Source organism: Pagrus major, chromosome 21, assembly GCF_040436345.1.
Source record: "Pagrus major chromosome 21, Pma_NU_1.0".
NCBI lineage: Eukaryota > Metazoa > Chordata > Actinopteri > Spariformes > Sparidae > Pagrus > Pagrus major.
In genome coordinates this window covers 15,987,127-16,003,506 of record NC_133235.1, presented here as the reverse complement: position 1 = coordinate 16,003,506, position 16,380 = coordinate 15,987,127, and the positions used below count along the sequence as shown (strand labels likewise).

General features: G+C 39.5%; 1 protein-coding gene across 6 annotated transcripts in view; it reads left to right on the top strand.

Moving 5' to 3' along the window:
- Positions 1–12,721, top strand: part of LOC141017155 (receptor-type tyrosine-protein phosphatase mu-like) — a 176,297-nt gene extending 163,576 nt beyond the window's left edge. For 4 of the 6 annotated variants that reach the window (XM_073491785.1, XM_073491784.1, XM_073491783.1 and 1 more), the window contains 7 exons: positions 1,200–1,349; positions 1,749–1,922; positions 3,885–4,016; positions 7,098–7,223; positions 9,329–9,492; positions 9,723–9,858; positions 11,760–12,721. In XM_073491785.1, the coding sequence (XP_073347886.1) occupies positions 1,200–1,349; positions 1,749–1,922; positions 3,885–4,016; positions 7,098–7,223; positions 9,329–9,492; positions 9,723–9,858; positions 11,760–11,813 (936 nt within the window). In that variant the 3' untranslated portion in view covers positions 11,814–12,721. The remainder of the gene's footprint in view (positions 1–1,199; positions 1,350–1,748; positions 1,923–3,884; positions 4,017–7,097; positions 7,224–9,328; positions 9,493–9,722; positions 9,859–11,759) is intronic. The other 2 variants (XM_073491781.1, XM_073491782.1) reach the window with 2 other exon arrangements.
- The last annotated feature ends 3,659 nt before the right edge of the window (positions 12,722–16,380 follow it).

Sequence of the window (16,380 nt, the reverse complement as noted above, 5' to 3'; positions counted from 1 at the left end):
ATCGAAGGACTTTGCGCTTTCCTGAACACCGGCCATCTGGAGGTGTCCATAGTCTCGTTGGATGCATCATTTCACCGTAATTCCCTTTAAATCACAAGCGTCATTGGACTTAATGGGCAAATGTTTCATCGTTGACGTCCGGATTGGGATTTGAGTAACTGGAGACCAAATGTTGTTCACCCTGAGTCACTCTCCTCAAGTTCAGTGACCTTCAAAGTGTGTGTATGTGTGTGTTTTCCCTCGCAGGTGTTCAGGCTGTTTGGCACAGCTCCTCAGCCCGCGGCCAGACACTAACTCTCCAACGTGGTTTAATCTGTCCGCTGAAATGAAAAGCCTTGTTGTTGTTTGTAGTTTATGAGCTCAGATAAGATCTATCAATCTGTGGTTCGAGCGCCGTATTGCCACCGACCCGCCGACCCAGCCCAAGCTAGTCAAGCCAGCAGGTCAACAGTTCACATTCTGCACTAGACTTAACAAATGGCAACACATGTTTCTCTGTGAATCTGTAAATCACTGACCCCCTGTGCATGCATGTGTGCCGATTCTGGTCCGAAGTGACAAGGGAGTGTCAGCTGAAAATGTCACTTCAGAAAAGATTTGCATCAAGCCTCAAGCTGTGTCACCATGTCGACTGCTTGACTGACTGATGCGAGGAGGAGGAAATGTGTCGCGATTTTCTAGTTTTGCTCCGCATGAAGTTAAGGACAGCGGGGGTTTGTTTTTTTGTTGTGGAGACATCATCCTTGTTCATGACAATAATGATGACGAAGTCTCAACCCGGCTAAGGTCACCCAGGTTTGATAGGGTCATGAAAAACCTGAAAAGGTCATGGAATTTAAGAAAATACTTTGTTCCAGGCCTCTAAATATTTCAAGGTTTTTAAAATGTCAGTTTCATAAGAGAATTAAGTCAGCTATGTACCAAAAAATGCAAAAATATGTAATGTAACCTTTGAACATAGACAATGACAAATATTAGTCATAGGAACGGCCTTAGGGGTAAATAATACTCATGGTAAGGTCATGGAAAGGTCATTGAATTCTCTGAGCAAATATGCAGAGGAACACTGGCTCATGCATTTCTGCTGCTGCTGCTGCTGCTGCTGCTGCTGCTGCTGGTAAAAATAAAATCACATGTTGTTCGTTGTCATGAGTCTTAGAAGCCTGATAGATCCGCAATGAGGATGCTGTTTTTTGCAGGAGCAGTATGTCTTCATCCACGATGCCATTTTGGAGGCCTGTCTCTGTGGCGACACCACCATTCCTGCCAGCCAGCTCCGTTCTGTGTACTACGACATGAACCGCCTGGACCCCCAGACCAACTCCAGCCCCATTAAAGAGGAGTTTAGGGTGAGGAGATTTTTAACATAATGAGGCTAATAGGACCCTGTATGCAAATCCTTAATAAAGCATTAGCTCAAGTGCAGGATAAGTTGAAAACAACAGTAAACATGTTGTCTCTTGATGAATAGCAGTCCCCCTCTGGGCCAATCAGTGGCAAATATGTCACCTTGCTTTAATCTGTAATCGCAGCGCCCCTCCCTGGACCAATCAGAGTTATATGGGATGCATCGCCCCCCTAAGTTTCATCACAGTCGCATCAGGGGAGTTAGAGCTATCGCTAATGTAACTGATTAAAGAATTGCATTGTTAATTACCATATTGGGAGATAATTAGCACTCTCAAGACCCAAGTGCCTACCTTCCTGCGTCGGTATGACAGCGTGTAATTCTGCTTCAACCCTGACAGACTCTGAACATGGTGACTCCCACGCTGCGGGTGGAGGACTGCAGCATCGCCCTGCTGCCCAGGAACCACGAGAAGAACCGCTGCATGGACGTGCTCCCTCCTGACCGCTGCCTCCCATTCCTGATCACCATCGATGGGGAGAGCTCCAATTACATCAACGCTGCACTCATGGATGTAAGAGTCAAGCAGACACTAACTTTAAACTTCTTTTTTTTAGAAATCTTTTTATTTTTTTAGTACAGAACAGAATAAATAGTGGACCTGTTGTCAGAGAAGTCATAGAACCAGGATGAGTAGATATATTCTGTATATGCATGGAGATAAAAAGAGAAAAAAGTTTGAATAATGAGGTAGAATGGTTTCACATAACCGTTGAAAACATTGAAGGGGCGGATTGCTTATGATTCTGTGGAGTAAGGGATAAATAGATGTAATAAAGTTCATTTCAGTTGCAATAAATGAATATACAGAAAGAAAATCATATTTAGAGGCGGTGTGATAGCCCTTTAGCCAGATGCAGGCGGGTGTAGTAGTTATAGCACCTCAAAGTGAAGAACGTTTTACCTTTTAAGGATATTTAATGGCATTTCTTCACAGAGTTACTTGAAGGAGCCGTCCCGCATTATTGGAATTCTTTGCAAATTGTATCACTGTAATTTTAAAGTGGTAAATTGACTCTGTGTGACCTGGAACTTTTCCACATGTTGTTTTTCTTGCCAAATGCTAATCACTGATGTCAAAGCAGGTATTTTACCTTTGACAGTTAATGGAAAAAACATCCTCTATGAGTGGTGACGCTGGTATTTCAGCCTTTTATTCAATGGATTTCTCTGTGTGATTAATTAACATCGCTAATGTTTTTGATACCTGAAAAATAAATGAATTCGGCTGCGCTGGAAATATCTTGACGCAGAGCTAAAAGCTTGATACTAAGGACATTTTCTCACGTGGACGTCATCACACCACAGGGACATAAAGTGTCATTTGAAAGTGTCACAGGACAAAAAACTAAAATAAATATTCGGTATTCACAAAAGAGAAGGTATAAACAAATGAAAGGACATTTATTGAAATGTATTGTGCTGTCAAGTACAGACAAGTGCTCGACAAGAAGAAAAGCTTAAAATTAGATATATGGCGGGAAGAAGTGAGCAGGACTTGTATTACTGACCTCTAAATTTTCAAGTTTTTTTCTTGGATAAGTTAGATTTTTCACCCATTAAAAGCTGAACTGATGTCCATGGTTCCAAAGGTTGACCTTAAAAAAGCAGCAGTCAAAGAAATAGACTCAGCTTTACACCCATTTAGTAGCCTGTATGGAGGTTGTAGTCAAATTGTATGATCTTCATCCTTGTGAGCAGATGTAGATGTTGAAATTTCCATTTTTATGAGCATGTTTCGGACTTCTCCTCACTGTTGGCTTAAAAGTTAAGTTCCAATGTTAATTTTTGACCTTGGAAACAGCAGTGGACAGCAATTTCAAGAAGTTTCATGACAACTTTATCTGCTATTGAAGATCCTATGATCGTGTCAAAAGCTCTAGAACAGCTACCTTTAGGTGGGACTATTAAAGGTACAGTATGAAATACCTTTCTGTAATTTCAAAACAAAAGATGTAGTATGGGATCATGAAAGAAAGTCTCTGTCTTAGCCCTCATGTACATACTGTACTTGAGACTTGACTTGGACTTAAATTAACAGCTCTGTTTGACTAAAATGCACTACAGGACAATGCAAAAATAAACCCTAAATGCAATGTAAGGCAATTTTCAAGTGTTAAATTTATTCAGGGTGGACCTAACAAAGAACACCTTGACAAAGCACGAGTCCGGTGATGGACTTTTTGGCTCTTGCCTGAATTGAGCAGGTGACCTTTCAGGTACAGGATCCTCTCAGTCACCACTGGGCTATCTTTGGGAGCCAGGAACCACATTAAAAGTGCAGCGTCCTGCTCTGATCTCCCTAGACATGGAATCGCCATTAGAAAACAACTCTCAGTGGAAGGCAGGTCAAAGGATGGAGGACATTTTAAAACGGTTGTTGGTTTATTCCTGGTTAGTTCTCCGCTTCCACATGCATGTGGTTTATTTAGCCACCGTTTTTTAAAATCGTATTTTTTCTTCCCTTATCTTCCAGAGCTACAAGCAGCCTTCTGCATTCATAGTGACCCAGCACCCATTGCCAAACACAGTGAAGGATTTCTGGAGATTGGTGCTGGACTATCACTGCACATCCATAGTGATGCTCAACGACGTCGACCCAGCACAGGTAAACCCGACCTGATACATGTGCATTAACACACACACACACACACACACACACACACGCAAACATCACAGAAAATAATCCTCAAGGGATACTGCAAGAAGTGCACTCACAAACAGATGACAGATGAAGCACTTCCTTTCATCAGACGTCTGTATCTAATAAAGTCGTACAAAAGGACAGCATGGGAACCGGATTCCAGGAAAGATTGCTTTCTTTCTTTTTTTTTGTTTACTTCCACCATGAACCCAGGGAAAAAAGCCCAGGGATGTATCTGTGCTGGCAAACACATAATATATGCGTATACAGAATATGTTTGAAATAAGGTAGAAGCTGCAGAGTGGAAGAGGACTTGCCATGAAAGCGCGGGTAGATGGAGAAAGAGGCCTGTGGAAGAGACTCTCCAGATTTCTCAGCCCGAGGCTCTGTCATAACACCCGGGGATCAAAGCCTGAAGCCAGGCTGCTCTCCCCATCCAAATCCCCTTTCCCTAGGTGACTGACTGACTGGCTGACTGGCTGGATAGAAAAGGCCTTTCATTCAATATTCTCACTGTAGCCAGCCAGTCAGCCAGCCCAGGAAACAGCACAGGTGGGGAAGGGAGGGTAGGGGGGCACGCATAGATGTAGACGAGGGAGGTGGAGGTTCACCATCTTCTCCATCAGCATCTTTGTTTTTGCATCTGTTGAATTTGTCAAGTTTTGACAGGCTCTCAGAGGAAGCCAGAAAAGTGGTGCTTTTTGCTGCCATAGAGACTGTATGTGTGTTTGTGCTGTTTGTGTGTCAGAGAAACAAAGTGAGCATATATTTGTCTGTCCATCTGTATGCGTGTACTCAGGCCTGTTATTTGCATTCTTCTCAGGTAGTCTCTTTTTTTTCCCCTTGTTTGTTCATGAATCAGTATGTAAGCACGACTGTCAGTGCAGAATGTGTCCATCTGTGTGTGTACGCTTCCACCAGTCTGATTTAGTGCTGTGAGGCCGGCGGCGCGCTCTGCAGGTGCATGTTCTTAACAGGGCTTTCTCTCCTAAGGAGCGGAAATAGGGGAGATTTTGCAGCTCTTATGCCATCCCCGGGGTTTAATTCTCCCTCTGTACTTTTTCAACACTGCTGCTAGAGCAGTCAATAACACCATCAGTGACTGCCTCTTAATACTTTTAATTAGGACTACAACTGTGGATTATTTTTTGTTTTAAGCAAAGTTTTAAGCTTTCATTCGGCAATTATGTCAAACAAAATCTGAAACTAGATCCACCCAAGTGGCATTTTACTTGTTAAATGTTTTGTATTAGTATTTGTTCCCAGAGTTGTATAAAGTAACCCAAAAGTCATACTTAAGTAAAAGTAAAGATACCATGTGTTAATATTACTTTGGTAAAAGTGAACGTCAACCATATGACTAGTACTTGAGTTAAAGTCTCAAACAATCTGATATTAAATGTATTGAAGTATCCAAACTTATACTTAAGTATACTTATACTATACTTAAACTAAATTATACTTATATTTACATGTATATATACACACTGTATTCTATGGGTCGACCAACTGTCCGCCTGGCCAATTATCAGATCTGATATTCAGTAATTTTTTAGTCGGATTGCCGATAAAATCAATAATTTAAAAATGCACTACTTTGGCTCTGATGCAGCATGTAATCACCAAAGTGACTAGTAAGGTTGTCAGATTTTGGGTGGTGAGTAAAAAGCACAGTATTTGGCCCTAAAATGTAGTGGTTACTAATTACAAACACCTCAAAATTGTATTTAAGTGCAGTACTTGAGTAAATGTAAAAGTTACATTTCATTACTGTATATTTTATTATTATTGTTGTTGCTGTTGTTGTTTTCATATTACTATATGCAACATACAAATTCATCACAACATACCAGGAAACTTTTCTTACTATAACAATATTCTATTTATCGCGCAACTAAATGTTGTAAAAATGGGACACTCATGTTTGAATGAGGAAATGGTGTGCGAGGAACTGATAATTTGAAGAAAATGGTTTATTTACACAATTTGATTCAGTTCTACTTCATGCAAAGGTTGAGACATGGCAAGATTCTGCTGTTATTTGATCATTTCGGATGGTATTGAGAGAAGTATGGCTACACTATGAAGCCAAGTGCCAGTTCACAGTTAAGGTACATACCACACAGAGTCCACCAGGGAGACCAGCTTGTCTCTTTATAACATGAAATGTTCCACATTATAACAAGATAAGAGGGTATTGTTTTAACAAGGAAAGTTATACTGTAATGTGCCTGTAATGCGTCTATAATCTATATGTGATAATAATGCAAAAATGTCTTGTTATGACGTGAAAAACATCTTTTTATTTTTCTGGCCTGACTGCAGCCAAAAGTAATGAATTAGCAATTGTAAAAGTTAGTTCAAGTGACAGAGCTATGGTTAAAAGATAGATGAAGTTAGCTTAAAGTAATGGATTAATTGTTGAAATTGATAGCTAAATATTAAGAATCAAATTATTAAATAATCTAATATCAACCTTATTTTAAGCAACATATCTTTTGATTATATTGTTTCTTCACAACAAAGACTCCTTCTGATTTTCTCTTAGCCAGAAAGAAAAGTAAAGAAAACAGCTTTGAAGAAAGAAAGAATGTGTGTTTTTCTGAGCTGATAAAAACAAAGTTTTTCCAGGAATTTCTGTTTGATTTGTTGAACAAAGGGTCAAGCTGTCATCCTGAGAGTGCATCTGTTTCCAGTGTTTGGTCCATCAAAAATGTATTCTAGCTTTTTCTGAATGCTCTCCAGTGAAGAGGCAGGTCATCATATTTTAAAATGAGAGCACTTCACACTGAATTAATTCACCTTCCTTCCGTCTACCTCTTGTTTCTTGTGAACTTTGTAATCCCACTCAAACCTGTTCAACATCTCTGTGTATAAAGTAAAATTATTGTCAGTGTCTTCAGTGAGATTCTGAAACTAATGAATCATCTTTCATGTCTTTTGTTTTCCTTGTGTGTTTTTCTTTGTTTCGTTTGTGTGTGTGCTGGTGTGCCTGCTTCTCTGCGTGTGTGAATGTATGTGTGTGTACGTGCCTATTTTGTTTAGTTGTGCCCACAGTACTGGCCAGAAAACGGAGTCCACCGCCATGGACCCATCCAGGTGGAGTTTGTCTCTGCCGACCTGGAGGAGGACATCATCAGCAGGATATTCCGGATCTACAACGCAGCACGGGTACGGTGGGACAGGAGGGTCACGCTTCAAAACAAACATTTATTTTGGAGAAAACAGAGTTGTGTGATGGAGCTGTCATGTAGTTTCTCTGTTCTGCTGCCCTTTTTGTGTAACTTTTGTAAGTTGCTCGTCTTCCCTGTGGTGATCACAACAGCCAATTTATTCTGTGACTGCACACCTCACACATCCCACTCGTACGCCGGCCTGTCCATTCAAGCTGTGCAGAGGCTGACTCTTTCTGTCCTTTAACTATGCCACTGTACCAGTGATTGGACCGAGGTGCTATTGCTACAAGTTTTGCAGCTTCACACGTTGTTAAAAAGGTAGAAACCCAGTAGAAGTCTGGCTGTTTCTACAATCAACACCTTTTGGGTAGAACATGAACTAAACATGAACATGAACTAAAATAAACACATTCTTTCATTTGCAGTAAGTGGTATCCAGGCATTTAAATAGTTTTGGTTTTATCAGTGCAGGTTTTGAGATCAGTGGTTTCCAATTTGAATTCACAATATCAATCTGAGGGGTCTCATGGTGATTGATGGGATAGGAGAGAATACAAAATATATTTCTGCAAAAAATCATAATTATTTTTCTGACTTGTCTTTGATAATTCCCCTTTTTTGTTAAATTCTGTTTTCACATGAAACAAAAGTAGAGGAATCACTTTTTTTTATACCTCCAACAACTCATAGACACATTAAATCTGTGACAAGGGGCCACCTGTAGACGTGCTTTGTTTAAAGGGACATTAGGCAAAGAGGTTGGTTACTGCCAGTGGTGGAAAAAGTACTGAAATTCTGTGCGTGTTACATTACTGAAATATTACTCGGTAAAATTACTGGTATTCTTCTCAAACACTACTCAGAGTATTAGTTACTTTTTAACCATTGATGTTTAGTGCCAGAGTTTTCATTGACTTGTTTGTGATCAGATAGATTTATATACCACAAAAATGCAGATGAAAGGTTGAGATATTAATTCAAATTGTACTTAATTATGATTTTAGAAAGGAACTAAGTAGATAACATGGTGTAATACATACTTAAGTACGGGTAAAATTACAGAGAAGTACAAGTCTCCCCCAAAATGACTAGAGTCGATGTAATTAGTTATTAACCATTGCTCTAGAATAGTGGTCACCAACATAATTTGGCTTAAGCCCCCTTAATTCAAAGCAACTTGGAACCACTAATAACAGTTTGAGACCTCAGTGTCGACATATTTGTTGGGCAGCTCAATCAAAGAATATTTTTTCCTGCTCACATTGTTTTATTTTATTGATTTTTATCCAGTATTTCATAAGACAAAAGGAAAAAACTAAAGAAAAGTCAGAAGAAATATACCTAAACTTGTGTAAAAGAAATGTGTTTTTCGTTTTTCTCATATTTATTTTATCTTATATTTACTTTGGTTGACAGTATTTTATGGAAGTACTTTTTAGTGAAGGCATAATCCCTGACTGATTCTTGAAAGACAAGTTGCTGAACAAGTTTTACATTTCATATTTAAATGATGTGAGCACCAAAAAACAAACTGAAATCACTTTTTATCAAAGTGGAGGAAGGAATGCCACATATTGATATCTCACAACTTGGCAAATAAAACACTACAGGTCAGTCAGACTATGTGATTTTTTGTTTGGGTGAACTGACCCTTTAACTTTGAGCTGCGCAGAAAGGGTCCTGACCCGTGGCAGCGTCACCTGCAGTCACCTGCGTAAGCTCCTTATCCCTGCAAGCCTGCCCGTGGTTGTCAATAATCATTCCTCATATTAACGTGTCGGCCGGCAGAGGCACCGCCAGCGTGTTACGTGGAATACACTCTAATCACACATGATCACTGACAAGTGTTATTGATCAATATGTCTGAGTGTGATTTAGAGTGTCTGCATCTTTGATCTGTCTCCAGCAGTAACTGTGCTCATCTATCAAACCGTCTATCTGCGCAATCATCTCTTTTGTGCACCCTTATCCATCTCTTGTCCTACTTCGAGGCTTAGCGTCGCTGCATCTTTACAGTCTGATTGCATCTTTGCACAGCAGCGATTAACTCCCCCCTTCTGTGTGTTAACCCGGGATAACCGGTGTGTCCTTCCCCTCCAGCCTCAGGACGGCTACCGGATGGTGCAGCAGTTCCAGTTCCTGGGCTGGCCCATGTACAGAGACACGCCCATGTCCAAACGCTCCTTCCTCAAGCTGATCCGACAGGTGGACAAGTGGCAGGAAGAGTACGACGGGGGCGAGGGACGCACTGTGGTCCACTGTCTGTAAGTTATCACAACACTGAGTGCAGAGGGAAGTTCATTCAGAGCTGGCATTAAAAATGAAACATCTCCACCTACTGACTGAAGAGCTTCACTGCATCAAAAAACTCTGACACTCCTCAGCCCTCTGCCAGCTCTTTGATCAACCCTCATCTTTCTATATTAAACTAAATGTCACTAAACTTTTCTTTTATTATATTTTCTGATGTTTTCTATCTCTGTGACAACTCTAGGAATGGAGGTGGTCGCAGTGGGACATTTTGTGCCATCAGCATTGTGTGTGAGATGCTTCAACACCAGCGCTCTGTGGATGTTTTCCACGCTGTCAAAACACTACGGAACAATAAACCCAACATGGTGGACCTACTGGTGAGGAGCTGTGCAGCAGCACTTTTTTGAGACTTGGAATAATTGGAAGAGTTTTTTTATAATCTAAAAGAGCACCAGATGGTATTCAAAGGGGGTGCTCCAGCTAGTTAGTCTTACATAAAGTAGGGGGGGAGACATTAAAAAAGGACGGTCAAAATCAAAACAGAAGGGAACAAAATATCCAGATTTCTTTTTTTTTTTCCACGTTTCAAAAATGCTGAATTCAACATTTCCCACGATGCAACCATATTTTCATTAGACCCTCTGTACCTCTGACAAAAAGTTATCATTTCCAAGCCCACACTAAGATAATCTTGATTACAACTGTTATCACAGGCTGATTCTCCCTGCAGCAATTAAATTGACCTTCATGTGTAAAATCGTTGGATTGTCCCTTTAAAAGTCACTAAATTCTACTTGCGTCTATTGAGCTATAGAATATCTGAAGTATTTGGTGATCATGGCAAATAAGATAATTCATAAAAAATATTTACAAATGCTTGTTGAAATTATGTTATATTTTATTCCCTTCAAGATTGTTACATTTACTGAAAAAGAGAAAAAATGTTGTTGCCCTTTTTTTACAAATTAGTGTGAAAGTATCATCAGAATGCAGTCTGCACATTTTTAAAAATCCAATCTGTACGTCTCTATGTCTGGACTGTCAAATAGGCAACCGACCCTGACCAGCAATACATGCACTAATACGTGCTTAATGAGAATTCCAGTAAATGAATACGGCATTCAGTGCGCAAAAAGGGTCAAATAGCATCAGAAATCCTGTGGCCCTCCACCTTTCCAACATAGGATTAGGGTGGTCTGTGGACGACCCTTTCTGTGACTTCCAACAACGATCCAAATTTAGGTGCATTTTAATCCACATGTTTTTATGGGATTTTTTTATTTTGCACATACAAAGTTTTTACACTTGGCTGAATTAGAAGTAGCAAATGATAACTTACATGTGAATTCAGCCTCCACTGAAGTCAGATTAAGTCAAACTGCTCAACGCTCCACACAGATCTGATCTAACCTTCCTCCCATTGACACATTAAACAGACAGAAATATCACATTTCCATCACATTTCCTACACTGTTTATCACCGCTCATGTCTGACTGGCGCGCATTTAATCACACCATGTTGTTGCACCCTTTTCTTCTGCAATGGTATAATGGTTTTCCAACTGGATAGTTAAGGCCAGCTACTGTTTATCTCAAAGACTCACCTCCCAACAGTAGTGGATGGGAACAAGCACTCCCTCAGTTTCTTTTATTACTATTGACACTGTGACTGTGCAGCTGGGGAGGTAAAAAAGGAGCCAGTGTTTGAACATCTGCCTCCAGCTGTCTTTTTTCATTCATTGCACAACAATGTCTGTCATTTTTAAAGGTGCACTATGTAGTTTTGGGGAAGAAATTTTAATCAAAAGAGGAAGATCTTCAATGACTGATTTTTTTTTATGCCTAAACTGCCCAGAAGTACTTCTTATGTGGCGGACCCTGCCACCTTTCTAGCTTCAAACAGTGTTCTGGGGACCTTATTTTCCTCTGAGAACAGCTTGTTTATTGAGTTACGGAAAATAAATATTTCTGAGTTTGTATTATTACCTCAATAATATTGTTAATATTAAAATTCTGAGGTTCATTTTCTCCAAAACTACATAGCCCCTTTAATGTGAACAGAGACTCTGCTTTTATCCCCATATTTAAACAATAGTGCATCTCCACCTCTGTATGATGACTTCACCTTCTAGAACAACTATTGACACTTTTGCCTTCTGATGTGTACTCGCCCCTAATAGGGGCCCTTCTGTTCGTTTTTGTCCCCGGGGCCCTCTTGTATGTTGATCCAGCCATGCACATGTCTCTAATGTTTTGTCCGTCTCTTCTTGTCTCCTAGGATCAGTACAAGTTTTGCTATGAAGTGGCGCTGGAGTACTTGAACTCTGGGTAACTCAGAGCTACTGTACCCAGCAGAGACTTAAAGCTTGGGACATTACAGAAGACTTCAGCTCACATGTGTGCATTGTGCTAAGTGTGTGTGTTACCGAACCAACAGGAGCGAGGTACACACACAAACATACATGCAACTCCTTTGACCAGCTCCTCTTCTTCTTCTTCTGGTCTTCAGTTGGTCTAGATGGGAAAAGGTCGCAGAGTTGTACAGTGTTAAATATCGCAGCCTGTTTCAGTACGTACCGGCTAACGGAGCCAGCAGGAGCACAATGAGTTTTTTTTTTTTCGTTTTTGCTCTGCAGTGAGTCGCCTCCTCTCTGGATCCCTCTTTCTCTCTGCCTCTATCTCTCTCAGCCGCCTGTAGTCCCGTGGTTGTTGCCTTGATCCTCATTGGACGACGAGCATTAAATACTCTTCAGTTTTCTGTGGAATGCGATACACTGTACATAATATGATGTGTTCATTTTACTTCTCTCTGATTTCAGTTTTTTGCTCAGCTCTTTATTAAAAGTCATTAAATGCAGGAGCTCAAAGCCTAAATGTTACTAAATGTCCTGTAAATTTATGACTTCTAGATGATTATTGCTTCATACTGTATGTTGGGGACAGCTGGCTCAGTCTACATCTGCTTACCTTATTTCCTGTACAGGGATCCAAAGCTTTATTTGCACTTCCATTGAATTCTTGTTGTGCATATTGTACATATTTCTGTAGATTATTTATTCACGGTATGTACTTTTTTTGTGACTCGCAGTAAGTGACAATCATAGGTTCAATAGGTTTTGTTTATTGACTGTATTGTGTGCTCTCTTTTTTTTGGGGTCATCTTGTGTGACAGATCAATTTCATTGTAAAGAAAAAAGATATTATATAAATGTATCTACAATATAAAGATTGGATTATGTATGTCTGCCTCTTTTCTGAGTGGAGCTGGGAAAGATGACATGAGGGGGACATCTGTTGGAGAGATGAAGAATAACACCACCACCATCATTACAACTTTCAAAGATGTCCCAGTATTTATCAGTTTTCCTAACTGTCTTCAGTTCTGCTGTGTTTTAGGATAAGACGGATGGTTTTTCTGCACTTTTCCAAATGGATATGGTTTAATTTAAAGCATATTTGCTGAATGATATTAAGTTGTGACAGGCTGAACAATCACACCACTTGAAACAGGTAAACCATCTGACGTTGCAGTTCTCAGTGGGAAGAAGAGGTTAAAGGTGCAATATGTCAGAATCAAAAAAATGTAGTTTATTAACATTATCAAGAGAATGGGAAGAAATAACAGCTTTGACGTTATGTTAAAGGCGTCTATGTAGTGTTGTAGTCAAGACCGCACCAACCGAGACCAAGACATTACCGAGACCAGAGAGTACCGAGACCGAGACAAGGCCTAGACATTTGGAGGTCGAGACTGAGACAAGACCAAGACCATATATATCAAAGGAAAATCATAACAAAACATCAAAATGTGAGTTTTCTTTTTATTTAAGTGTGCAGGGGGGCGTGTCAGTCACTCTCACACTGACACCAGGCAGGTAGCAGCTGCAGCTGGGGGAAATCTTTACACTACCAATGATTTGAAGTTATTAGCTGTTTTTGACAGGGTCCTTTTTCACTCTTATCAGTAAGGCATGGACAAAAAGCCTATATGCGGTGGTCTTGACCGGTCTCGTTCAAAAAACCCAAGTCCGCCCAGTCCGAGACCGAGACAAGACCGAGTAAAAATGCCCTCGATTCCAAGACAAGACCAAGAACCTCAAAAAATGGTCTTGAGACCGGTCTCGAGTACTACAACACTACATCTATGCGTTGTTCTGCAGAGATATCTAATAAAGTTAGCATGCTAACCAGCTAACCCTGGCTTGTGCAGGCTCGTGAAACCACTTTGTACCTGAAAAGGGATGCCGCCACGGTCCTGAAAACCATCTCCTCCCGGTGGTCCGAAGCTCCTATGCCACACTCCTCTGGTGTCTGGGCAGAGTCAGAATAGAACCACTAGCTGCACAGCTAACTAAGCTAACTAGCAAATGGCAGCTACAGATAGCAGCAGTTAGCAGTTACTCTTGGAGTATGAATTTGACAGGTAGTTAATGCTTCCATATTGCACCTTTAAGTGAGAGTATAACAAATGATGCGTTTTGAATGTTGACAGATGTAAAATATGCATTTTTTTATTTGATACTTTAAAACAAAACAACTATATACTGATCATACTTTCAGTCAACATCTGAGATCATATAGTGCACGCATATAAAATAAGGACTACGTGTGTTCCTGTAATGGGCGCCTTCAAAGCCACAGTATAAATGCAGTTGACAGGTGCACTTCATTTTTATTCGGACAAATTATTAAACGAAAAACTAGTATTCTCGTTAATGTCAGAATTGGTGTTATTTAGTTGATTTCTTTCCTTTTTTTAAAATTCCATTTTCAATTTCAAGTATAATTTCAAAGTGTAATCAAAAATAACACTAACACCAACAATGACATGTTAATTACAATAGCAGCCATATTTCCGACTGTTTAAAAAGAGTGTGAATGTATTGAAGCAGGAGCACATAGTATACTGCATGTATACCCGCATAAAAGTACATTTCAAGAAAAAATGCAAGAATTGTACATCCATGCCATCATGTACCATGTGTCACAAAATGTTTGTTTAGGCATGAAAGCTGCTAACAGGTGACAATATGAGCACATTTCCCCGCCCCAGATCCATATCAGGAGTAACAGATGCACATCCACACAATGTGCTGTGCAAACAAAAAAGATAAATAAATAAAATATACTGACCCAACACTACACAAACTGTAACAGGAACCAGGGGAATTAACAGCTCTGAAACTACTATGGAGTGTCCATCTATAAAGGCTAGAAATGGACCCCAGACCTCCTGGACTTCTCTGACCTCTGCACTGTCTAGTCTACCTTTATTTTTTTTGCCCAGTGATCAAATAAAGCCCTCAGATTACTCGGCTACAGAAGGCGGACACAATAGCACATGTAATTATATAAAGCAATCCAATACAGCAGTCCTGCAAGCAAATTCTACCTCTACGGTTGTTAAATTAGATTTTTTTTTTAATCTTATTTTAGAGAGGTGTTCATTTAAATGAGTTATTTTGAAGCAGTACTAAATGAGAGTGTACTGTAATTCACTACATTGTGAAGTTCTTCCCTGTAATTTTTAAAATAAGATTCACAAGCATTACAACCTTGAATAAATATTTATTGAGTTCTCCTCATTTGGCCCACCTGCAGGCTCTTTTTCAAAAATAAATTCTTTATAAAAATCTGTTTTACATGTTAAGTGTGCAGTGACTTTGAGAAGTTGGACTCAAAACCATATTCCTCAGAAGTCTTACAACGAATTTTGATTTTTCTATTAAAATGTGCTGAAGAAGCCAGGGTTACACAAAGTCTTTATAATGACTCATCAGTCAGAATGGACCTGAGCTTTTCATACAAGCAAAGGACTGACCTTTAAAAAAGCAGAAACTTGCAGCACTTTAACTAACACAGGCGGCTGGTTAGCAATTGGTTCTTTAAGTTATTTGTTAAATGTAGAGTCTTCTGCCTTCTTCGAGGTGGATATGTTAATACAGAATGGACAATGTTTTAATGTATGTCAGTCACAACTTGTAGTGTAAGTGTATAATTATTAATGGTAACGTGTAAGTATACTCAAATATATCAATTTAAATACTAAATCCGCTTACTTTCTGAGGTCCGAGTGTCCTTTTGATAAGATGATTTTTCCTACAACGCATTGCATAAATGAATAAATAATTATATAATTAATATAATAAATACCTTGCTAACTGATGATTTGACAGATCAAGGAACACCTCAGAAACCAAAACAAAATAGTATTAAATCTTTAGAAACACATTTAGCTTTTGTTTATGAAGTTAAATTGAGAGGGGCAGTGTTAGGGGTTAATTTGACTGCGAAAATGATATCAAGTGAAAGCTCATATATGAAAACTTTACTCTATTAGAATGAAATGTAATTGGCACAAAGCTCATATCAGTCAAATCTGCTGTATCTGGAGCACCTGTGCAGCTCTGGGCCTTCTGATTCATTTGGCTTTTGCTCCCCCTAGTGGTGTCTCTGAGTACCTTCTCCTTGACTAACTCAACAAGCAATTCATTGTGGCATATAACATTTAACTTATTCATATCAGTTACATGTGACCAAGTCCAAATCATTTTGTTGTGGTTGTGTCCACAATTAGCGATTTCTTTTTTCACAACTGAGTAAGTGAGGTGTTTTGTAATATTAAATACAACTGTTTCAATAACATGTCTTTCCCTGCACAGTTGGAGAGGTTGACAAGTCTCTGCCAAGATCAAACTCAATAATAGTGGAGTCCACCAAGGGACAGATATTACATTATTAACTGCTGGCCAGCAGATATAATCATGTCAGCATTAAAGGTCAGCATTTTCTGACATAAAAAAATTAAAGTAGTAGGAAAAGTTTAATCATTTCTTTATATTTCTTTTCCCTTGCAAGGAGTGAGCCAAGTCAAACTGTTTTATTCATACACTAATCAA